Below are 26,097 nucleotides of genomic sequence, written 5' to 3' on the forward strand. Positions count from 1 at the left end.
CCCAGTTATGAGATTTCTCTTCCCAGATGGTAGAGATGTATGGTATGGGCTTGTTTACAGGATGAATTTTATTCCAACTGTGAGCTACTTATTCTTCCAACAATTGTTCTTTACAAGTTTGTCTTTCTTCCTTGGTTATTATATGCTTTTGATCTGTCATAAGTGATCAATGTGGTATTTGACTCCAACAGAATGAACCTTTGCTGTGTATAAGACAACAATATTTTGGCATGTTTTAGCTCATGTGGACCTCCTGCCTGAGCTGTCTCAGCCTGTCTAGAGGCAACCGGGCATCCAGAATTTCTGCACATCTCTTCCTTGGGGGCATGAGCTTCCCTGTAGTTTTAGATTTTTCACAGTTGCTGATTTCATCCAGGGATATCACTGTGTGAACTTTTTTCGGAAGGTAATAGCTTGTGTGAGTGGCAGGGGGTACTGAGGGAAAGTGGAAAGAAGAGAGTGTCCTTATATTCCTCCAGCACTGCTGTTAGAGCCTGCATGCCTGTTATTTTTCTTTCACAATTTCCCCTTTTGCAGCAATTTCCTTACAATGTTTCAGATAATATTTGTTACATAGGAATAAGTTATGTCATGACACACCTACCATGATTAGCAATGTCAGTAAAGTTTAAGAAGGAATGTTTAGTGAACAGAAAATTATAAACAGAATCATCCCTCTACAAGTAAAATTCAGGAGTACTGAGAATTCCAGGGTAACCTCAGTCTAAACACACATGAGTATGTGTTTGGATCTGAACAAACCCAGTGATAGGGTGGATAATCTGCCTTATCTGGATCCCTCCAAGGAACTCGATTGTGTTTGTTGTCTGCAGGTTCAAGCACACAGGGTCCTGGTTTCTCAGACACCCTGCAGTCTATTTGCATGCGCCAGTTCAGAGTCCAAGCTGAGCGCATTCACATTATGTTGTTTTTCCGTATTTTCTGGAACAACACAGAGCAAAACAGGAACAAAACGAGAACAAAACAGTCAGTAAAGCTCCCAGGAACTTGCAGATTAAAGTGAAGATAAATAACTCACCAAGGGACTGTAACACAATGTGATAACTGGCATAATGGAGATTACCCCATTGGGTTCTCCAGAAACACATAAAATGGAAAACTCACCATGGGAGTTGTGGGAGCATGAGATAAGGGAAAACTTCTTCCCCGTGGAAATCTTCAAGCCAGATGATATGCTTCTACCTTGGTGGAGGAGATGAGAGAGGCAAGGAGGACATCCCAGGCAGAAGAACAAAATGTACAGTTACCTGGAGGTGAGGGGGAGAATGGCAAACTCACATGCCCTCTACCAACTGCTTTGTCCTCTCTTCTCCTGAAATGACAATCCCACCCAATTTTAATTCAGTCTAAAAATTTTAACGTCATGCCTGATCTATTTTCCATTATATCCCACACCTGTTCCATCAGCAGGGATAGGAAACTTAGTGATTTTCATGTACATATTCATCCATCCTTTATTTCATAAACTTATTTTTGAGATGCTTACCATTTAGTGACTTCAAGACTTTAATTAAATAAATGTTAATGAAGCAGATAATGAAGCAAGACATGCTTGAACTTTGGAGCCAGACACAATTGGGTTGGTTCCTTGATTCTACCTTTCACCTTCTAACTGTATAACTTTGGGAAGGTCCCTTGAGATCTCCAGACCTTCGAACATGGGCAGAAAGAAGCTAATTACTTGTTGCTCAGAGTGCCTGCCACAGGGTCATTCAATATTAACAAGTAGCAGTTCCTGTCTCCTCACTTTCCATCCCGGCTTACATTTCCCTTTTGAAACTTTTTTTAAAATTTATTTATTTATTTATTTATTTTTGCCTGTGTTGGGTCTTTGTTGCTGCATGCTGGCTTTCTGTAGTTGCGGCGAGCAGGGGCTACTCTTCCTTGCAGTACACGGGCTTCTCGTTGTCGTGGCTTCTCTTATCGTGGAGCACAAGCTATAGGTGCACGGGCTTCAGTAGTTGTGGCACACAGGCTCAGTAATTGTGGCTCACGGGTTCTAGAGTGCAGGCTTAGTAGTTGTGGCACACGGACTTAGTTGCTCCACGGCATGTGGGATCTTCCTGGACCAGGGCTTGAACCCGTGTCCCCTGCATTAGCAGGCAGATTCTTAACCACTGTGCCACCAGGGAAGTCCTGAAACTTCTTTTATCGCATTTTTAAATGTACATTGCCTCTTCTGTTTGATTTTGAGCTCCTTGTGAGCCTAGACTACATGTTTCGGGTTTGTTTGTTTTTTTAATAAAATGCTTTTTTGGTTTATGTTTCTATTTTTGCTTAGTTTTAGTTTGCGGGGGAGTCCCGTTCAGTCAGCCTTTGGGTATAGGAGGAAGAATGCACGGTTTCCCTTTTGGCTTCCTCAAGCGTGGAAAAAGGGGAGATGCAGGAAAAAGCAAAGGGTGCAGGACTGTTTGACATGGGGCATGAGTTTGGGACCCAGGTCTGTTACTCTTAAGTTATTATATTAACCTCTTTGAGCCTCAGTTTCCTCATCTCTAAAATGAAGTTAAAGGTTCTCCGTTTTTATCCTGCCTACAGGATCATAGCTGGACATTTGTCTCACTCAGTTTACAGTCTTAGCTCCCACTCTGTCCATGGGCAGGACCACAGGGATGTTCCCCAACCCCCTGCAGTAACATTCCAGGTTCCATTTCGTCCTCTTCATTCCTTCACCTGCCCCCCACCCCGCCCCCATCGTTTTCATTCTGTGGCCAGTACCTTGTTTTCCTGCTTGCTTTGTAATTCTGACGTCACCTCTGCACACCCTATTTCATAGTCCCCTTGCCTTCAATGGAGAATAGTCCTGGGGGCAGTCTTGCCCCATTTCTACCCCCACCTTCGTGTGCTTCCCCTACTATCCCTGCTGCAGAGGGACTGCCTTTTCTGGAAGGGAGTGCATATGTTATTCAATTCCACTTAATGAGGTAAGCAATGAAATATGTTTAAGAGAATATGAATAGGGCCGTAAATATAGCTGTGATAGCCTCCTGAAGACTATTTCAGATACTTCTTTGTGCCATGACAGTTACTTGACTTGTTTTCTATCCTGTGTACAAGTTTAACTCGTAAATGTCTCTAGCAACAACAACAATGAAAACTGGGTAAACTCTCTTTAATTGGATGAAGATGTCACCTGTTTGTTTGTTTTTGTAAATTTAAGCAGGACATGTCAACAATTGTCCTGCTGCTATGATGTTCTGCTCAAAGTTATTGGGCTCTTCAACTGAATGGACTCTGATTTGGACATTCGTATCTTTTAGAATATGCAGACCTGGTAGCTGGATTTGCCACTGCCCCGAACTAGAGGGAGGAGTGTGTGTGTGTGTGTGTGTGTGTGTGTGTGTGTGTGTGTGTGTGAGTGAGGGCTGCATTGCCACCCTCTGGCAATGCAGCCCTCTGTCCGTGAACAGACAGTAGGATCACAGACAGTAGGATCAGTAGGATCACATGATGCAGAAAACACTGGCTGCTTCTGTCCAGCAAGCTCAAGGTAGAGGGTCTGACACTACCTGAGACCCCTTTCTGCAGCTGAGCAAATCATATCCTCTAAATGGGAAAAGTGCAACTCTCACAGTTCTCAGGGCAAAGAAGGTCACTGAGCCAGAAATATTGTGATACTTGGGTGATGCAGAAGGAAGAACAACGGACATTAAATGATCGTTTCTTGAAAGCTGAGCAGGGTGAGAACCTTCATGACACTGTTATCCAGGGAGCAGTCAAAACACTTCTACCCAGTGCTTGGGACTCACACACTGTATAGACAGTGTGAATAAAGCTATGCCCATTTTTGTATCTTGCTCTTTGGGAGGAAGCATCTACCATGTCGTGGACACACTAGGTTTCTTACATTGTTTCAAGTGATTATCAGAAGTAGATAGAAGTGTGGTGTCCCTCCCTTGCACAATCACTCAGGCAACTGTTCCTGATGTCTTCTCCGGAGTCTTCATTGTCACTTAGTCTCATACACAGGCAGAATATTCTGTTCCATCAGTCCATGTGTCTATTTTTATGCCAATACCATAATGTTTTGATTACTATAGCTTTGTGGTACAGTTTGAAATCAGAAAGTGTGATGCCTCCTGCTCCATTCTCCTTTCTAAGGACTGCTTTGGCTATGCAAGGTCTTTTGTGGTTTCATATGAATTTGAGGATTGTTTTTCTATTTCTGTAAAAAAAGAATGCCATTGGAATTTTTATAGGGATTGCATGGAATCTGTAGATTGCCTTGGGTGTGTACTACTCAACTTGAAAACTTCACTCTGCTCATAGTTCATAAACGTTTACCACAATGTTTCATATTTATGTTTATATGCCCATCTCACCAGCTAGATACAGGATTTGTAGAATTCTACCTTATTTATCCTTATAGCCAAAGTATAATTCTAGAGCAGTGTCTGCTATGGGATGCAGGAGAGACTCCAATAGACACAGACAGTAACTTCCGCTAATAAATTTTAATCCTGTTCAGAGATGAAGCCCTTATGAGTTATTCCAATGGGTAGTGGCTACTCTGTTAGATAGATCTGAGCAGCTATTTTTTGCTTTAGAAAAGCAAACGTTCAGCCTTTTTTGAAGTATTTACAATTCCTTAGCATGTCACACAATCCTTTTAAAACATTCATTTGAATAGCCTATGTTCCAAAACGTAGTGTATTAATAGAAAATTTGAGAAATAATAAGGCCAACAGAGCACGAAAGAACTGCCATTGAGAAGATAGTTTATTATTCACATTCCCAAGCAGGGGGACCACAGCCTGCTCTCAGGGACCCATGAAGGAATACCCAGCTGTGTCAGGAGGCCCAGGAAAAGGAGGAACTGTGGGCAAAAGGCTTTTTTGTGGCCTCCACAGGAAGCAGTGGGTGAGGCAGGGTAAGTAGGCTTAGAATTCGCTAGTTTGAATAATTTCAGCAGACTCTGGGGCATGGGGACTGTCCTTAGTTGTCTAGTACCTGAGCCTGGAGTGATTGGGACAGATGGACAGTAGCCCAAAGTGTGAGAGCCTGATAAGATGGTGGTTGGGAGTGTGCTCTCTGAATTGGTTGGTTTGTATTTGAAAAGTACACTCATAAGCTAGTGGCTTACTACCTCTAGGAATCGGCTAATCCTGGGAGGGGCCGTCCCTTCAGGGTCAGCAAGACCCAGACGTCAAAGCAACAGAAATAGAAAATAAAGGACAAGGTTATTAAAGTCCATAACGCCAAAAGATATTTATCTTTCTCTGAGCACGAATGGGCATGTGGGCAAGACAGCAGACTCTGCAGCTCTCTGGATACAGCTGCTGTTACAAGACAAGAACGATTGCTATGATATGGCTAGGACGGAGTAAACTTGAATTCTCTACGTATTTTTCTTGAAGATTATATATATAAACACCACAGAGACTTGAGAATTTTCCAGATACCTTAAAATCTATTTGATTCAGCTATAGCCGGATGCTTGAATCACTTTCCTTATGGGTCACGTGTGGTTTATCTTGCTTCTGGATATATCTTCCAGAGATTCTTTGCAAGTATCCTCTGTTGCTTCTGCCTCTGTCGAACCATTACTGTACTTACCTTTTGGAACTAACCCTGTCATCTTCTTGGATCCTGTAGCTTACTCCATGCTGCAATAAACTTGTCACCAGGCTCCTGTTGGTATCACTGCTGGATGACAATCTGTTTCTTTTGCCTTAACTGGGAAGGAAGGACATGGATAGCTACAGCATAAGATTATTGTATATCCATAATTACCCCCTACTGCCCTTTGTTTAGGTAAAAGAGATGAAACTAAAAAGTCACGTTTTGTAATGACAGAAGGATCACTTGACGCGGGTCTTTCTGACATCAGCGCTTGTGAACTTTTTATTTTATTTTATTTTATTATTGAAGTATAGTTAATTTACAATGTTGTGTTAGTTTCAAGTATACAGCAAAATGATTCCGTTTTATATAAATATATATTCTGTTTCAGATTCTTTTCCATTATAGCTTATTACAAGATATTGAGTATAGTTCCCTGTTCTATACAGTAGATCCTTGTTGTTTACCTATCTTATATATAGTAGTGTGTGTATGTTAATCCCAAACTCTTAATTTCTCTCCCCCCGCAACCCCTGCTACCCCTTTGGTAACCCATAAGTTTGTTTTCTATGTGTGTGAGTCTGTTTTTGTTTTCATAAATAAGTTCATTTTTGTCATATTTCAGATTCCACATATAAGTGATATAAGGTATTTATTTGTCTTTCTCTGACTTACTTCACTTAGTATGATAATCTCTAGGTCCATCCATCTTGCTGCAAATGGCATTATTTCGTTCTTTTTGATAGCCAAGTAGTATTCCATTGCATATATGTACCACATCCTCTTTATCCATTCATCTGTTGATGGACATTTTACTACTATTTTTAATAGAGATTCTATGTTGAAGTGATACTGTTTTCAATATGCTGGGTAAATAAAATGTATAACTAGAGTTAATTTTTCCTTTTTTTGTTTTTGTTTGTTTGTGTTTTGCTTCATTTACTGTGTCTTGGCTGCCTTAAATAGATTTGAACAAATACAAATCTAGAGTCACAGTGCTGGAAATTCAGATCTCCGGCTCTGGGGTGGGGCCCAGTTGCAGGTGTGTTTGAAAAACTTTGCAGTTATTTCAGAGCTGTAGCCAGGATAGAGAACCACTGCCTAGAGTGCAGAGGCCTCTGCTTTGCTGTCTGGTACCCAACCTGACTCAGGACAGCCCCTGATGGGATACTTAACAACATGGGCCTGAGAAGTGCAGATAGCTCCAGGGCTATCACCCTAAGTAGCTGTGCAAGTAGCTGACCTTGCAGATGCTGCTTATAGGTCATGCCAGGCCACCCCTAATATTTAAGGCAATAGGAGTTGAGATTCCTTTAACTTACATCTCACCTGGCTGAGGGAGGTGGAGATCCATTAAACCAGACTGGGAAGGGTTGGGTGTTACTTTGGGACTGAGTGTTCTGTAAGGCAAGATTTAAATGGATTTAGTGGATTCGATTTCTCACTCTATCAAAACAAGTCAAACAGTAAAAGGCCTATAAACCACTAGGTCAGATACTCCCCATTGTCAAGAAAATAGCATGTTATCATTCCAAGTCACGTGTCTTGCTCTTAGAATGTAACTTTGCCAATGAACAGTGAATCCTAAGTGATAAAAACTGGGATTAAGAGTATGGATTGGGGGACAATTATTACAGGTTCAGAAAAAATAGAGTTCTCACACCCTTTAACCCCAAAGCCAGAAGTCAAAGACTGGTTTTATGATAACATTGTAAACTCACCAATAGATTTATTTTGATTGAATTTGCTTTTTACTTATAATTTATTTGTGGGAGAAATAACACTTGGAAAGCCAGTGCATGTTAAGCATACCAATGGGAAGACCCGGGGCTGTTCATTTTTTTTCCTAATGTGTTTTATAGCATTCACTTATCTATAGTCGGCCAGAGCTATACTGTTGGGGAAAGGAGGGAGAGAGATAAGGGATTATTATGGGAAGGTTTATATTTGGTGGGGACTGTGCGGGAAGAAAAGGAAATTACAGGTTGAGAATAAATGTGTTTATGAATTTAAACTGTTATTTCCCCTTAAATATCAAATTTTATGTATAATGTACATCTCAAAGCACTTTGTATGTCAATAAGATAAAATATAATTTTGAAAGTTAACATTTTATTATGAAGTAATTATTTTACTTTTTCACAGTATTTTAAATGATGCCCTTCCACAGTCGATGGTGAAGGGCAACAGAATGAATCCCCGGGGTAAAAGGACCCCTTTCCAAGAAAATGTTGCCTCTTTTTGTTACCTCACCAGGTAGAGGGCCCAACCAGTAGAATGTCATTAGACATCCAACCCAGAAGCTGTTGAGTTCATTGAAAGCCTACTGAATACCCTCCCTTGTACAGAGCAAGCACAAGCCAGGTGCAAGGGTCCAGTAATGAAGATGCTCTTGCCTTCGAGGGCTCTCAGACTGGGCTGTGGGAAAACAGATACGTGCATCACTGACACAAGACAATGCAGTTATGGAAAGAGGCAAAAGGAATGCAAATGGGCCCTTGAGAAGAGTTTTCAGATTGGATAGTACTTACATTGTATAGTGTTTATTCTGATAGTATTTACGGATCATTGGCTATATTAGTTTCTTAGGACTGCCCATAACAAAGTACCACAAATTGGTAGTTAAACAACAGAAATGTATCGTGTCAGTATTGTGTCATAGTTCTGGAAGCTAGAAGTATAAGATCAGGGTGTTGGCAGGGTTCGTTCCTTCTGAGGGCTGTGAGGGAGAATCTGTTCCTGCCTCTCTCCTGGCTTCTGGTGGTTTCCTGGAAATCTTTAGCCTTCCTTGACATGTGGATGCATCACCCCAAAGTCTGCTTCCATCTTCACATGGCATTCTCCCTGTATGTGTTTCTCTGTGTCCAAATTTCTGTTTTTGCTGAGGACACAGTAATATTGGATTAGGATCCATCCTAATGACCTCAACTTGATCATCTGTAAAACGCTATATCCAAAGAAGTTCATATTTACGGTTATTGGGGTTAGAACTTCAAAATCTTTGTGCAGGGGGGGACACAAATCAACCCACAATGGTGGGAGTTCTGCAAGTAGGGAAGAGGAAGGGGCTTCCAGGTAGAAATAACACCACGCTAAAGATATGGGGCATTTCAGTACCTCCTGGTCATCTCAGCTCCTCTGCACTCACATGGTTGGGCTGGACCCCTATCCCCTCTGCCAAGCAGCATTCTCGGCGATCCTGGCCATCGCTTGTTCAATCTTCCTGATATTCTCATCACATACTCTCTCACTACCCCTCCCTGCCCGTGTGTATTTAATCTCATTGATCTCAAGGTGAGGACCCATTTCATTCGCATTCAGGACCTCTTTCACCTTAATGAAATACTTTTTTTTCTTTAATAGTGCAGTCATCAGGCCATTTAGCGCTTGTTCATTTTTGTCTTCAAGTTCAAGAAAAGACTCAACTTCAACTTCAAGAAAAGTGCAAATCCCAGTTTCTAACATTCTGAATATTCTCTTTCCTTTCATTCTCTTTCCTGATCACAGTTCATTTGCAGTTCCTTGTAAGCTCCTAATATTTTAATCTATCTCCAACATTTGTTGGTTTTTAAGAACAAAATTGGGAGGAGGCTTTCTTGTTCTAAGAATAATTAAAACTGAAATAAATCCACTTAAACTTAATCCAGTTAAAATTATGACAAAAATTCATAGGTTTACAATCAGGGAGAGACTGATCTACCCAGATTATAAGGTTGACTTGATGAATAGAAATAAATGCTAGAATTAGGCAGGGCGGAAACCTAGGATGAAGACTAATTTCATAAATGGTGGGATCATTAGTGAACTTGTCTTATAATGACTTTTGCTTCTCTGTGTAGACTTTTACCTGCAGGGCTTCCGATAATGAATACTTGGCTAAGAAGGAGCCCTGGTGGTATTGCTAGGTTGACTTTCATAATGAACTGTCAGAGTAATCATGCTTGCACTGACACCTACTGGTGGCATCACAAAGGGTCTTATTTGCATATGTTGACGATGAGGTGGTCTAGGCAGAAAAGTTTTGCTCCTGTATATGACCTACAGGCTTACAGGTATGTGTGTGTGTGTGTGTCTCCGTGTTTAAGCTTCACATTACTTGGATGCCAACACATTTCAGGAAATCATGCTTGAGTTTTATCTCTTACAGACTTAATTAAAACTGATGATACAAAGGAAAGATTCCCAAGAGGCAGTGGGATCCCAGGGCTCCATACTTGGAGGGGACGTGGAGCTTCCTTTTAGAACATTTCCCATTCCTTCACATATACAGGGATGTGGTCACCCACACTTCTATCCTTAACATAGAGCTAACCAGACGGAAATGGTATATAAAAGCTGCAGCTATGATTTTCTGTGGGCATAATATTTTTTTGTAATGTAGTAGAGTTTAACAAGTATTCGCAGAGAGACTTTTAGCAGTCTAAGGAGAGTTACAGCTTCCAAAAGCATTTTCCTCAGGCAGCTTTGCCTACTAGGACCTAAACTGTAAGCTGTCTGGTTTAGCAAACAGTGCTGTACCCACAGGTTTTCCAAGGATTCTGGGGATCATGAAAATGTAAAAGACAGAGCCCCTCCTCAAGGAGGATCACTTGAATTTCATCTGCTAAAACATCTGGATAGGAAATTCAAAACTACTAGTAGAAAAATTCAGTTAACAAGAGGCAAAGTGCAAGGAATGATCAGTAAATAAAACAACAGTAAAATAAATGCCTTCAGTATAGGTCTCAGGGCACAGGCACAGAGGCCCCGAGGCAGCAAGTCACGGACTGCCTGTGGGTAAGGTGAGTTTTGCATTAGGGAAGTAGAGTACTTTAAAGGCCCGTTGTTTTGTTTTGTTTTGTTTTGTTGCTTCAACACTGGCTTCAGGAGAAAAAGGGAAAAGGAAGGAAACTGCATTTTGTGTATCCATTACATGCCCCTAGATGGACACTTTATTTGTGCTCTCCTATTGAATCTGTAAACAGATATGTGAAGTGTGTAGGATTTTCCCCATCATTGATAAAGACAACGGTTGAAAGAAGATGAGAACAGTTGTAGCTGGTGTTTAAACCGAGGGGTAACATTGGCCAACCACACTGCTCCCTGAGTGAGGTGGGCTCAGGGGGAGAGTGGGGTTAGCAAAGGGCAGCGCTTGTGTTTTTCAGAGTCTTGGGCCAGGCTGCCTGCCAAAAGGATTTTTTCCACTGGTCCAATGTCAGTTTCCAAAAATTCACCATAATGTTATTACCTTCTCTTTTTCCACCTTTATAATATGAAATATGATCATATAAAAAGAGAGGAGCGAGTCGTGTGCACCACAGAAGAGAAAAAGGAACAGAGTTGGGAGACAATGCAAACACATTTTACCAATTCCTGTCGAGCCAAAGATTGGTTTTGCCCTCAGAAATGACTTTATAATCTGGGTTTTTAAAAAATGGAATGCAAAAATATTGATGTTCCATAGAATAATAACAACAGTTACCATAGATTAGATAGAACCAAATTAAACGGCCAGTGTCCAGCCATTTATTGCCCCCATGGCAGTTTTATATTGGTTCAGACTAATACTTAATGATTACTCCAAGTTAGGCACTGCAATCCTCTGTATATTCTATCTCACTCAATCCTCACAACTTCCGTACAGTGAAGTTCATGGTTGCCTCGTTACAAGCAAGGCATTCTCTGCTTTCAGGAGTTAGGCTGGAATTCTAGATCCTAAATCCAGGCTAAGTGGTAGAAGACAGGGTAGGTTTGGAGAAAGTGCGTCTACCTTGCAGTACGTGGGATATACATGACAGAGGACCCAGGGAGCCGCGGGGGCTGCCTTCATGGTTCCGTTAACTTGCTCATTGCAGGTTCTCCAGCAACCTCTACGTCACTAAATTAAAGGACTTTGTTTTATTTGGCCTCTTAGAAGCATTCAGTAGCCTATTTTTCTAGGAAAAAAAAAAAAAAAAAAAAACCTGTATCTTTTCTTCCATGGCACTATCAGGTTTTATTATTATTGTTTGTTTTATTTTCCTTTTATTTATTTATTTTTTCTTGCCTGATTGGCTGCTCCTTTTTTTTTTTTAATCCCCTCTGCAGGATCCTTGTCTACCCTTCCATGAAATTTTGGAGTCTCTCAAAGCTCTATCTTAGAATAGAATGCCTAAGATTCTCTTATTACTCTATATTTTCTCCTGGGGCTGTCTTATCAACACACTTGGTTTCAGTATATGCATAACCCCAAATATTTTTATCCGGAATCCTGTCTCCTCCTCTTAACCCAGATCTATACATGTAAATGTCTACTCTACACTGCCACTTGGCTATCTTATAGGCTTTTAAAACTTACCAACTCTAAAGCTGAATTTAATATCTTTCCTTTCAAGTCTGATCCCCCTCCAATAAGCTCCATCTTAGTTAAGAGCATCATCGTCTAGTCCCTTAAGTATTTTCAGCCTAACTGCTGGGCTTCCCTAGTGGCTCAGTGGTTAAGAATCTGCCTGCCAATGCAGGGGACACAGGTTTGAGCCCTGGTCTGGGAAGATCCCACATGACGCGGAGCAACTAAACCCATGCGCTACAACTACTGAGCCTGCGCTCTAGAGCCCGCGAGCCACAATTACTGAAGCCTGTGCTCCTAGAGCCCATGCTCCGTAACAAGAGAAGCCACCACAGTGAGAAGCCCACACACCGCAACAAAGAGTAGTCCCCACTCACAGCAATTAAAGAAAGCCCGCACGCAGCAATGAAGACCCAACGCAGCCAAAAATAAATAAATTTATTTTAAAAAACCTAACTGCTTTTTACTTCTGTTTCACTTCTGTTACTATTATCATAGAAACATCCATCATGTCTACGCTGATATAATGGCCTTCTAACAGGACTCGGCATTTACTTTATCCCTTCTAATCTTTTCTGTAAATTGCAGGAAAAATAAATGTAAATATTATCACATCACACACCTCTTCTTTCAAATTTTTCAGTACCTTCCTGCTATTGTAAAGACATGTTCATTGTATACCATGTTCCTGTTGTTTCCGTGTTGCTCCACTAAGCTGGGAGAGGATAGAAAATAACTTGTGCAAAGGCCCTGGGGTAGGGTAAATAACTTGAAGAGTCCTGAACATGCCATTTTATCTCCTACCACGGGGCCTTTGCACAAGCTGTCTTCTCTTCCTGGACCACTTTGCCCATCCCCATTCTTCTTGCCTAGTTGGATCCTATTTTATACTTAAAATCTCTGGTCTCTGAATAGGTCGATTTTCCATATTATATTATTTTGTAGGATTATATACCTCCTTGTTATAACATTTATTACAGTCAGCATTTCATATCATTGCCTTTATTTAGACAGAAAATTGAAATTTATAAAGGTAAAGTAGTATACCTTTGGTTACTCATATTAAAGGTGGCTAAAATTAAAGTCAGATCCAAAATTGCCAGACCCCCAACCCCTTGCTTCCTGCTCCTCATTGTGCTGGTTCTTGTGTAGCACTCTGAATCAAAGGCATTGAGAGCACCATCGTGGTAACTACACCTGAGTCTATAAATCCACTCGCAGTCTTTGGAGTTTTAATTTCACTCTTGATTTTGAACTCAGAAGTGATTTTATGCATTTCCCCAGGCTATATTTGACTAGCTTTAAAAACTAACAAAGGGCTTCCCTGGTGGCACAGTGGTTGAGAGTCTGCCTGCCGATGCAGGGGACGCGGGTTCGTGCCCCGGTCCGGGAAGATCCCACATGCCGCGGAGCGGCTGGGCCCGTGAGCCATGGCCGCTGAGCCTGCGCGTCCGGAGCCTGTGCTCCGCAACGGGAGAGGCCACAACAGTGAGAGGCCCGCGTACCGCAAAAAACAAACAAAAAAACAAACAAAAAAAACACCCAGTAGATGTTATGCGGAGATCATTGTTTAGTGGATAGAGTCTTATTTCTTTTGTTTTAATAGGTATTGTTATCCACCATTTTCGTAGTTCTTTTTATTGGCAGAAGCAGGGTGGAGTAGATTATTATATGTAAATCATGCTTATTCCATTAGAGTCATCAACTCACAGCAATTAAATGAAATGGAATTCTTTATAAATTGGTACATCTACTTACTTGTTTCCAAATTCAGTTGGAAGATTTAATGAGCTTGCAAATGTGGATGGAAAGGATGACATTCTTTAAGATGGCAAGATGCCCAAACAAGGTCTCAGTGACAGGTTTTTTTATCTCTTTAATCTGAACCTTTCAAAATTTAAAATGTCAACCAAGGCTTGCCAGGGCCACACGATTGCCCCTCTTCATTTAATCAGAAATGTGGATAATGTGGTATTTCTCTTAGGTTTACTTTCTGTTTTTGATACTCCAGTCTGAATAAAGACATTGAAAATGTAAATAAAGCCTAAGAGGGGAGAGAAGAGAGGATAGTTCTTCTAATACATTGTTTCCCAATACACTGCTGCAGGAAGAAGCTTTAAAATGTACAGTCGTATCTGAAGAGAGGATATAGAGCATGATCTCAGGAAAGAAGGAAAGGAGAGAGAGAGGGAAGGAGGGACGGAGGGAGGGAGAATGAAAAGAAGGGAAGGGAAGGAAAAAGGGAGGGGAAGAGAGGGAGGATGAAAGAAAGGAAGGGAGGGAGGGAGGAAGAAGGAAGGGAAAGAGAGAGAGAGAAAGGAAGGAAGAAAAGAAAGGGAAAGACTATAGTCTCTGTGTTGTATAAAGAGAGAAATGAAGACAAGAGGAGGATAATTAACAGAAAGAAAGTTCTGAGATCTATGGATAAAAAGGTCTTGATGAGATGGAAGAACGGTTTCAGTAGACATATTTCAGAAAACGAGCTAGAAGTGTAAATGTCAGTGTCTGAAAAGTGAAATGCTTGTGTTTGAATTCTTGTCACTTTTTGCAATATAAGATGCTCTAAGATATGACCTTGGTAGTAGAGGTTGAGGTTGCTGTGCCAGATCGTTGGTATTGAGGAATGAGTAAATATTCACCTGTATATTGAAGTTCTCTTTCATTAATGATGTCAATCGTAGTAATGGGTGGATGAATGGGAGACCGACGGCCAGGGACCAAATCAGAAAATGCAGTGGCATCGGTATCACATAAATTGGAAGTCATCACCGGCATAGGAAGGTTCTGATAGCAGATTATTTGGGGCCCCACCATAATTTTTAAAATGTATGTTCCCAGTATGTTCTCAAGTCATGAAATGTCTTTTGATAATAACATTCACAATTGTGATATCTGTGTATGAGTTCTGATTTAGCCATGCACATACAAAAAAAAATAAATAAAAGCGGCTGTCCTATAGACCATTGCAAAGAAACCGAATCATAATGACGTCCTCGTGTTTTCCTATTCATGACAGGAACAAAAAAACTTTGCTTTGAAAGGCTCCTACCAGTTCAGAAGTACGAGGACGGAGATTGTCTCTGCTGTGCCGTGCTAACATCTGCTTTAATTCTCTTTTTCAAATTCACAGAGAGTGAAGAAGTTTATCAGAGGCAGGTGCTGTCAATTTCATGTATCATCTTTGGAATTGTCATCGTGGGCGTGTTCTGTGCAGCATTCTACTTCAAAAGCAAGTAAGACCATTTCTCTCGGTGTTAAAAGGTTACTTCTCAGAGGAAGTACTTTGTCTTTCTTTAAAGTGCTGAGCTCAGTACTCAGTCTGGGCTCCAGGCAGAGGGATTTTGTGCAAATTGTGTCCATCAGACTTCCATAAGTAACTCCCAGTCTTTTGTAGCCTGTGGTGAATGTGTACGGTGTGTGCATGCGTGTATGTGTGTGTGGTTTATCTTTGATGCACGTGGCGATCATTCCTCTGTGTAATCGTGAACACTCTGTGTTCTTTGCACTTTCGATTGCCTGCCGGAATTAACGGCTCAACATTTGCCTGTCACTAAGGGGTTAAGTCTTCTGAAAAGAGAGGTCACTGCTATAGACATAAACATTATCAACTAGTATCTAGCCTTTCATGGAAAAAAAAAAAACCAAACAATTTCCTTTTATAGTGTTTTTACCTGCTACCCATCAAGGTTTTAGCCAAATATGAAGTATGAATACTGTAAAATCTGCTTTGCTTCACCATTTAGTATGCACGTCTAGAAAATGCCCTACACTTACCTTGCCAAGAAACCAAACCTTCTGCCAAAAGCACTGCTTTTTTGGGGCTAATAAGGTAGAATTACAAATATACATATATATATGTATATAAGTATGTATGTGTGTATACATATATATTTACTCCACATAACTTTGGTAGAGGTATTTTATTTATGTAAATGACATAATCTACACTTAAAATAAGAAATGCAGATAAAAATATTAAATTCCTTGGTTTCTTGGAACGTATGCAGGCCTTGAGAAGTTGGCACAGATTCTGTTCCTACAGCTTGTCGGAAATCCAAGCCAACATGTAATTGCTTTTCATTGGACCTGTATTTTTCTACCCATTTGCTCTTCTAAAAATGGACCAATTTCCAAATACGGTCTGTGACACCTGTCTTCATGTCGTATATGTTGAACTTTAAAAAGAACAGTGATTAATGATTTTAAAAAATAATGGAAACTCGGGTATGAATCCAGAATTAGTGACTATTATTTTTTAATACACTATTCCAGAATAGGTTTAGATTTGCAGAATTACCGTGAAAATAGTACAGATAGATCCAATGTACTAGAATGTACACTGCCCAGAGAGAGTCAGGACTTACCCAAAGGCTTGTATTCTCTTGCTTATGTATGTTTTCCTTCCCATAATCCTTCGAATGCTGCCACTCTGGTCCTTTCTCCATTCTCTCGTCACCCGTGGTATGGCATGACCTCACGCGATGGAATGTTACAGCACATTGTTAGCTGATGAAAGTTTGAACATAGGTAACATGAAGAGGTAGAAGTGAGCAGCGCCTTCTTCAATTTAGGGGATTTTCTGACTGAGTTCATTGAACTCCAACAAGGGGATTGAAGGGCACACTGAAAGAAATTCTTTTCTCCTCACTCCCGATAAGCCCGTATATTCCTATAAGTAGTTAATCGAACTATTCATTGAGCCTTTCATATCTGACTGATACGGCTCACATAGCAACTATAAATTCTTCTAGGTTTTCTTTTTACTTTTAACTCATATGGGCTAAGAAGCGTAAGGCTGGGAGTCCTTAGTAGACCTTGGAAATGCAAGACATGATTCAACTCTAAAAATGGAATCAGAATAGGAGAAGAGATGTTCCAGGAGCAGAATGATTTGTTCCAGGAGCAGAATGATTTGTTCCAGGGACAGATAATTATCACAACCGGGAAAGCACAGGAGGAAAAAGGAGAACCGGTGCTACCAGTAGAAAGCAGATGTGCTCATAACTTGCCCTGACTATAGGTTATCACCCTCTGAAGTAAGAGATTTTAGACCACCAAGTAAGGCTCTTAAGGACAGGCAGTGGATGTTCTGATATGATGCTATGATTCTCTTCAGCTGTGGAGGTCTAAGTCCCCCAGCTGCTAGTACACAGCTGTAAGAGTTACCTGACCCGAGAGAGCCAGCATCCAGTGACAGGTCAATGTGAAGCTTTGAAGGCCTAGACCTTTGCCCCAACTTGGGGTGCAAGGCCATGCCAGTTTGCGAGCTCCCCGTGGGGTTTGCGGAGGTCTTCACTGAGACTGTATCACATTCCAACTTCTCCCTCTGCCCAGTCCTGCTTCCTTCCCTTCATTTCCACAGACGTTGATCCAAAGAGCCCTCCCTAATAAAAATCCTGCACGCCATCTCCATCTCAGTGTCTGCTTCCCCAGGAAGGCAACCTGTAACATTACAAAAAACGTCTTCCGATGGACTGGTGATGCCTGATATTCCACCACTTTACACCTCATTTCTTTCTGATGAATTGAGCCAGAGCAACTTGAAACTCACTGAACTATAGAATCACACCGACATTGTTAGGCTAGTAGGTTCCAGTGTGAAATGCCCGTATCTTGTCTTCCCCAGAGCAACTGCTCTCATGAGAGAGCTAATGGTATTGCAGCCGCCTCTCACTTCCTTTGTTCCCACTTGCTGAGGGGAGGAGGAAAGAGCAAAAATGTGTGTGCTTGGGAGATCAGAGGGATGATGGGGAAGGAGGCAGGTTCAGAAAAGAAAGCCCATTGATTCTGGAATATTAGTGAGTCAGGATGGGAGCAAGAAGAGAGTAAAGGAAAGCAAATTATAAAAAGGATTTAGGAAATGCAGTCAGAAGTTTTTATGAGGAAAATTCCTTTAGAATTTTACATTTCCCAGACGCCGAATTATGGAATTACTGAAAAGATCGTTAGTATTTCTACTGTTTAATTCTTAGGAAATTAATTGGGTCCTGACTCTGTGCCAAGCCCCCTTTTGCTACTTCATGATGATTCACTCAGCAGAACTTCCTCATCTCCAGTTTGCTTCATCAGTGAATCCCTGATAGGATTTTGTGGCTAACATGTGCTTCTTAAAATGCTGATATGATAGATTTGTTTCTAACAATAGGCTACAGATTAGCTGTTAGGAAGTAGATAATTACAAGTGCATTAAAGCAACAGAAGTAAAAGCCCCCCAAATGATTGAAAAGATAAAATCAATATTTAAACAGAGCTACATCACACCAGTATTGTAAATTCAAATGATGTAATGCTGCTCCAAGCCTCTAAATACTGTAGCAAATACTGTGACTTGCTTGTGAGAGAGGCAATTAACAAGATCTCTTCTTTAATCTTGGAGCCAGTGTTCTAATTCCTCTGCAGCATCTGCCCATACAACTAAGCATGTGTTCTCACATTTATGGAAGAGAGCCTTTCCAAACTCCATTGACAGATGAGGAAACTGAGGCTCAGAGAGGTTTTAGAAATCAATCATTTTGGTTTGGGGAATCAAAACAAAGCTGGTGGGTGGCAGAGCCAGAATTCAAATCTCAGTCACTGTGATACTCGAGCCCATGGTGTATAGAGTGCTGTCTCTACCTGGAAAGGCTCACTGCAAGAGATGGTGCACAGTCTCCACCAAAGGCTCTCTCCTAGGCACGGACCTTAGAGAAGAGGCAAAAAAGTCTAGGGGGGATGATTCTGCAAGGTTTTTTTGCCTGTTTATTTGTTCATTTTATAGGTACTGAGTCTTCTGCTGATAGATAATTGCTGTAGAGCTCTTGGGAGAGAGCAGCTAATAAGCCAGTAATTCATCACATCCTTCTGATACAGCCACTGAATGGTCAGAACAACAGTCACTCCACATCTGCAGAAATATTTTACTTGGAGTTCCAAACCTGAGAATAATCTCAGCCTTCCCATCAAGAAGCTGCATGACCATGGGCAAGTGGCTTGACAGTCGTGAGCGGTGGCTCAAAGCGCAAAGTACACAGCCAGACTCGCTGGGTTCAAATCCAGCTCTACCACTTACTAGCTATGTGACTTTGCGCAAATTATTTAACTTCTCTGTGCCTCGGTTTTCTCATCTGTTAAATGAGTATAGGATTAATGCCGCATCACACACGAATTATCGTGAAGAATAAGTAAGTTGAGACATGTAAAACACTTAAAATGATGCTTGGCACATAGTAGGTGTTCTTTAAGAGTTAACAATTTTTATGATTTACGAAAGTTCTAATAAAAATCTACACTCAGGGCTGATGGTAAAAATAAATGAACTGTTTCTAAACTGTAAAAAAGAAAATAGACCCGTTATGGTATATGTGCAAGCTATGCCGTCAAGCCACACTTATATGAATTGGACAGATATAAACGTAACTTTGCAAGTGTGTTATATGTGGTTGCTAGGTCCAAGCTTCAAAGTTTTCCACTTGTCACCTCTTCAGAGCATTCCTAATTCTTTTCAGTTGAGCACTCAGGGATAGGGACCTCTTGCATCCAATAGGGACAGGACAAGGAATTACATTTCTGTCTGCCTTTGGAGTGCCACTGGGTGTGAATCCTGGATGATAACAGATAATGCCAGTATTCCTTGGTGGGGTTGAAGATAAAGGGAGGATTCTCCTCGTTAAGTGAGTTTATCTAGCTTTAGCAAATGACAAATATAGATGTTGGGAATGAATGAACCTCAAAAAATATGAATAGGATAAATGTATGTAACTATTTATACATGGATTTATTTAAACCTGCAGGAAACAAGCTAAACAAATTCAAGAGCAACTGAAGGAGCCACATCACGGTAAAAACTACAGTCTCAAAGCATCCAGCACAATGGCAAAGTCAGAGAACTTGGTGAAGAATCACGTCCAGCTGCAAAACGTAAGTTACACGTCTATACATCTCTTCCCGCAGTCCATCTCAGTGCTTCCAGTCCAGAGGGGCTGGGGAGCCTGTGATCAGACTTGCATATTTTTTTCAGTACTCTGTAGATTTCTCCTTAAATCATGTTGCATTTTCGTGTGCGCACACAAGTACTGGATAAAAGAAAGAAAAATTAACTCTCAGCTCTTGATTACAATCTGTAATATAATTAATCTCTGGAAGCAAAAAGAGCTTCAGTTGTTTGTTCCATAATCTCTTACTGAATCCTTACTTACCAGCAATGGAGCTGGGCACTAGGGGTACAGTGTTCCCTACTGTAGGAAACTGATAGAGTAAAAAATACACCCAGAGGAGGCTTGTAGGATGAGATGGTTGATACTGCAGCAGAGATTGGAGAAGAGACCAAAGGGAGGTGGTGGGGGCAGAAGTAGAAGCAGCCACAAATCCAGGCTTGAACAGGATTTTGAAGAATTATTTAAGGTTCACCAGAGAGTCAAAGAGCAGAGAACACAAGACTAGAGCAAAGAGAAAGAATAAACCCATGGAATCCTAAGAATACATGCTACCTTGAGGCAACTCTGAGTTAAGGGGTGTGAGAGAAATCAAAGGTCAGAAACATGGGAGGGAAGAGTCGTGGTCCCAGAGTTGGGACTTCCTAACACCAGGCCTTAAACAGATACCAGAACTTGAAGTTAAATAAATGCAAGCTCTTTGAATCCTACGTTCTTTCTAAAGTGGTTTTAAACATTTCTGAGCTATATTACAAAACACTAAGTTAAAGACAAGCAAATGTTCCCGAACAGGTCCTGCTGCTTGCAGCGCGAAAGAAAGCCAATACTCCAGAGACAAATGTAACTCCCAAGATTTTGCTCCGTGAAAGTTTTTAAGAGAGAATCGAATCATTGGCCCGGGGGGTGGGGCAGGGAATCAGTGTCTTCATAATCTTCCACTTTGTGCAGACTTTCTTCTGATTGGTTTGTGGTGAGGTAACAGGGTGGTAGTCCAGGAATCTGGTGTTCAGCCTGAAGTTGCCATCCTCTACCTAAGTAGGGGCCTTAGTTCCTGCAGAAGAACTCAAAGATATCGTTAGGAATATTTCATGAGAAGGAACCAGGCCCCTGTCCCATGCAGTGCTATTGTTTCTTGACTGTTCCGCTTTGTTTCTGCATTCCCTCCCTTCCCTGATTAGTCACTGTTTCAATCTGCTCTTTGGAACTAAGGGAGGGTCAAGGAGGCTGAATGAAGCCTATTTCCTACAAACCAGAAATGAGGACACAGAAAGGATTTGTATCCGGCAGGGCCCCACAGGGTCCTGCTCCATTTCACAAATGCCATATAAGGCATACTGGAAGATTCCTATTAGGGTAGCAATTCTTTGTCCCCCACCAGATTGCACTTCCAGATTCTGAGACACAAAACGAAAGCACAAAGGCCATGACATAAACCTAGTATTTGAGTGTAATACGCAATCACCCAGGACACGTTGACACCCCCTCCAAATGCTTGAATCACTGGGAATTTAAACATCATTTGTGATTTTAGGAAATCATTACCCCAAAAGTCGCCATTATGCTATGCGTGACAGATGTACTTAGATGTTTAATGCGGAATTCATAAATCAGAATTGCTTCCCAGCAGAGTTTTGTTAAACTTGTAATCATGGTTGTGTGTAGGGATTGTTCTTTTCAGAAACAGGGTGAATGCTTTTGCTAATGATTTCTAATGAGTGTTATCCCATCACTGTAAAGACAAACGCAGTGATGGAGGGCTTCTTTGCAACTGAACCTGTCAAAGATAAAGCCGGAGTCTAGTTAAAGTAGTAAGGACAGACTTTTGATCAGTAATATACTGGTGCGTTATGGAAGAGAATCCAGTTTGAACTGAACCCAACTTGCATTCTTACAGAGGTGACTGGGAGTTTTAAAAGGAGAATGAGGGAGTAGGGAGGGGAAACAGTGGGGGCCTGACAGAGTCAGGGAGGTGAAAAATTACAGAGTTGGTCATAGAAATGCGATTAGGCCAGCTTTGTCTGTTGGCTGGCCATTATTGAACTTAGGATCCTGTTGTTGCAGGAAAAATGGGGTGCAAGAGGATGGTCATGCCCCAGGTCTCGGGTGAGTCCCTGGGACGGGCCGCCAGGTGAGGGTCCTTGGCTCTTTGTAGGAAAGAATTCAAGAGCTAGCCACAGTAAAGTAGACAAAGTGTGGGCCATCTCAGAAGGCAAAAGGTGGCCCCCAAATATGGGGTGGTTTGTTTTTATGGGCTAATGAGTGGGAGGATTATTCCAACAATTTTGGGAAGGGGCAGATGTTTCCAGAAATTGGGCCACTGCCCACTTTTGGCCTTTTATGGTTGGCCTCCGGAAGTGTCATGGTGCCTCCAGGTGTGTCATTTAAATGCTGATGCATTACAGTGAGCATATAATGAGGCTCAAGGTCTAGTGGAAGTCAAATCTTCCACCATCTTGGACCTAGCTGGTTCTAACTAGTTTACGTTGTGTCCTGTTCTTAATGGTTGTGTCATTCTTTTAAAGGCTGTGCCTTGCCCCGCTTCCTTCCTATCTCACTGTCCTTCTACAGAGACTGGGAGACTGAGTCCCTACCCTTCCTAATGATTACATTTCAAATAAATTGTCTTTCAGGTGCATGAAAAAGACTTTCCCCAGTTGTAGGAGATACATAGCACATCTCAAAGGGACAAAGGAAGGTTAACAATCCTAAACCCTTTTTAGTAAATGCTCTGAGAAAGAGAGGTCTGGGGACTACCTCAGGCATTGGCTAAAATGAATGGCAAATTCTTTTGGAGGCCTTGAGGGGCCTTTGTTGGCTTGTTCGTTTTTGGCGGGTTTCGGCAAGCATTTTATTTAAGGGGGGGGTGGGCTAGGGATATAGCATTGTGAGCTGTTAGAACTATGTTAGAGTTTACTCAGGTCTTTCAGTGTGAGGGTGAGTGGATGAAATATTTAGGCAGAGGTTCTGCAGTTTTTAAAGGCCAAAGTTGAGGCCTAATCGAAAAAAGGCCTTAGAGGAGCCTGTCTACTCAAGAAGAGAGTCTGTCGGTCCCTATGCATTGTATAGGGCTGCAGACAGAACACACACACAGTTTGGTATTCTTTCTCACCGAACATATGGTCAGCAGCATTTTCTCTATGCTTTATGATCTCCACACATTCATTTGGGAGACAGCATAATGGCCCACAGAGCGGTCACCTCACAATTTACTTCTCCTTCCCCTCCCAGTAGACACTCATGTTTTCTATTGTTTAATTATTAAAATTAAACTCTTCCCTCATGTGTTTCCCCCACCCCTCATTTAACTGGAATTATTAGGATTCGGACAACAAGAAAGAAATTATCCACCGTAGGGCTGCCACACTTGGAAGACCTTTGGGTCCTACAGTTTTCTTTTCTTTTTCTCTCCCTCTTCCCTCCTCTTCAGCCCAGCCCTCCCCAACGTTTTGTATGTTGGCACAGGGCAGCAGAGTTTCAACTGGATGATTCCCCCAGAGCCCAGGATAGGAAAGTGTCTTTTTATATTCATTCTGTTTTTGGATAAAGAGAGGATACATATGACGTTTTATCTCTGAGCCGTGGTGTGGTCAGCTAGTGGAACTGTGCAGCTCAGACTGAGAGTTGAACGCATGTGCTGGGACTCGAACCCGGCCTAAACCCGGATTGGCACTTGAACCCACAGCCTTTTAACTGAGATCACCCACCTGGTTCCAGGACTTAATGAAGCTCAGGTTCTTTATGTCTCGTCACAGAAAGAATTCAGTGAGAGACAAAGTGATAGGTAAGAAGTGGATTTATTTAGAGAGATACACATTCCATAGATAGAATGCGGTCATCTCGAAAGGCAAGAACAGCCTTGGGAGAAACACGTTCCACAGACAGCATGTAGGCCATCTCAAAAAGTGAGAGGCCCCGAAATACGGTGTGGCTAGTTTTTATGGGCTGGGTAATTTCATAGGCTAATGAGTGGGAGGATTATTCCAACTATTTGGGGGAAAGGGTAGGGATTTCCAGGCCCACTTTGAGGCCTTTTATGCTTAGCCTCTGAACTGTCATGGCACCTGTGGGTGTGTCATTTAGCATGCTAATATATTACAGTGAGCATATAATGAGGCTCAAGGTCTACTGGAAGTCCAGTCTTCTGCCGTCCTGGACCTAGTTCATTCTAACCAGTTTTCGTCATGTCCTATGGCCATGTCATTCTTTTAAAGGTTGTGCCCTGCCCCCTTCCCTCCCGTTTCATTAGGATAGCACATTTCAAGGGATCAACACTCTGAAAGGCTACACAAAAACTGGGAGTTCGGGCAGAGAATAGATGGGAGAGGAAGGCATTTAAGGACCCTGAAGAAAGAGCGCAAGGTGCATTGAGGAGACCTAAGCATGCCAGCCATAGCATTCTACACACTGGCGGCTGGGCTCAAGAGACTCCTGAGCAGATCGCTTTACGAGACTAGTGTAAAATGAACAAGTTGCTTTCCCAAAGGTACATATCAGTTTCAGTGCAAGAAAGCAATATGGCCCCTACCAGCTTTGTTATACCTTTGTCAGCATTTCTTTTGCTAATTTAATAGGAGAAAATTGTATCCTTTAATTTCACTGTTTGAGAGGGTAATATAATCTCTGTTCATATATTTCTAGTCAGATTTCCACTGTGGTGGATTATACGTTGATACCCTTGCTCATAGTTTTATTTTAAGAAGCAAGTAACAATTTAACAGCAATTTTTCATGCCATATGTTATGGGAGAAAATAGTAATAGAGAATACATATCAGTAATCCCTTAAAAAGAAATTGAAATGTTTAAGAACATTTGCTTTCCTACAGTGCTGTGCTTAAGATATACGAGAAGCATACAGGACATCTGAGCAGTTGGTCAAGTAGCAGGTAGTCTTAGGGAAAGCAGTAATTTGTCATGTGGCTAAGAAATACCTGCGTGCATATTCAAATGCAAATGTATTACAGAAAATTTGGAAAAGCATTTTTCTTTTGTAGGTCTATAGTTGTTTTCTTCAGACAAGAGCCACGAGGAAATACCAATGTTAATGATAACAGCAAAAAATGATAAATAAAATAACGATAATAATAACAGCAAATAACATGTACTGGGTACAGACATAGAATCATGCTAAATAATATAAATACGTAGCCTTATTTAGTCCTAACAACAACTACTTACTTTACACCCACGATGTGCAGAAGAGGAACCTAGGACTCAAACAAAGCTTGAGAAAGTTCTGTCAGGCAGCTAGCTAGTGAATAGCTAAGAACCAAACCCACATCTCTGTAACTCAGTGGTTCTCAACAGGGGGCAGTGTTGCCCCACAGAACATTTGGCAAAGTCTCGAAACAATTTGGGTGTTGCAACTTGGGGAGGGAAGTGCACAGGTGTCTATGAGTAGAGGGTGCTGACAAATACGCGGCAATGCCTGGGGTAGTCCCCCACCACAGAAAGTGATCTTTCCCAAATGTCAAGAGTGGTGAGAAAGTCCGGAGTCCAAGGTCTAGATGCAAGATGTGTCCACTAGGAGATTCTGACAGCCTAGCACGGGAGTTCTATCACCAGTGCCCACTTCAGGCATTTATTTCTACTGCGTGGAAGGAGACAGGTAACCCTGGTACGCTGTAATCCTTAGGAGGGAAAATGTCCCACTTTGCTTACCATATCTGGCAAATTTATCTTTATCTTATCTTGGAGCCCGGGGTTAACTATTTGAAATTCTCTGCAGTGTTTAACAAATGAATTGGCTGTTTCTGGCACTCCCTTAAGTTCATTAAACATTCATGGGGAAGGGTTTCACTTGACAGTCATTTAACAAGATGTGAAACACCCAATCCAGTGAAGCAACAGGATACTAAGGGAACACTTGACTCAAGCTGCAGAACTAGACCTGGCAGTGCCTTAGAAGCACCTAGCCCCATACCATCCTTTACAAATGAAGCATTTGTAACTCAAAGAGATGAAGTGACCTCATTTCCTGTGTCCCCAGAGAGAGAGAGAAAGAGAGAGAGAGAGAGAGAGAGAGAGAGAGAGAGAGAGAGAGAGAGAGAACGAGAGAGAGAACGCTGGGGCTAGAGTTATAACCTCCAGACCAGTCAAGGGAGTGAAACTTCCCAGCACCTAGTTCAGGGATCAGAAACAGAAGTCATCAAAAGAGAGATGATCTATTCTTTCTTAAAATTAAGGGAAAGTATACATTAGTGAAAAGTAAAGGAACAAAATCATGTACCGCTTCCCACAGTTTTTTCAATAACCATCTTAGGAAGGATAGGTTTGTGGGAGTAACATTCAATGAGAAA

General features: G+C 41.5%; 1 protein-coding gene across 6 annotated transcripts in view; it reads left to right on the top strand.

Moving 5' to 3' along the window:
- NRG3 (neuregulin 3) overlaps window positions 1-26,097 on the top strand; it is a 1,061,953-nt gene that overhangs the window by 1,010,302 nt on the left and 25,554 nt on the right. For all 6 annotated transcript variants that reach the window (XM_032607268.1, XM_032607267.1, XM_032607269.1 and 3 more), the window contains exons 5-6: window positions 15,021-15,123; window positions 19,660-19,786. In XM_032607268.1, the coding sequence (XP_032463159.1) occupies window positions 15,021-15,123; window positions 19,660-19,786 (230 nt within the window). The remainder of the gene's footprint in view (window positions 1-15,020; window positions 15,124-19,659; window positions 19,787-26,097) is intronic.

This window comes from Phocoena sinus, chromosome 16 (genome assembly GCF_008692025.1).
Source record: "Phocoena sinus isolate mPhoSin1 chromosome 16, mPhoSin1.pri, whole genome shotgun sequence".
Classification (NCBI taxonomy): domain Eukaryota; kingdom Metazoa; phylum Chordata; class Mammalia; order Artiodactyla; family Phocoenidae; genus Phocoena; species Phocoena sinus.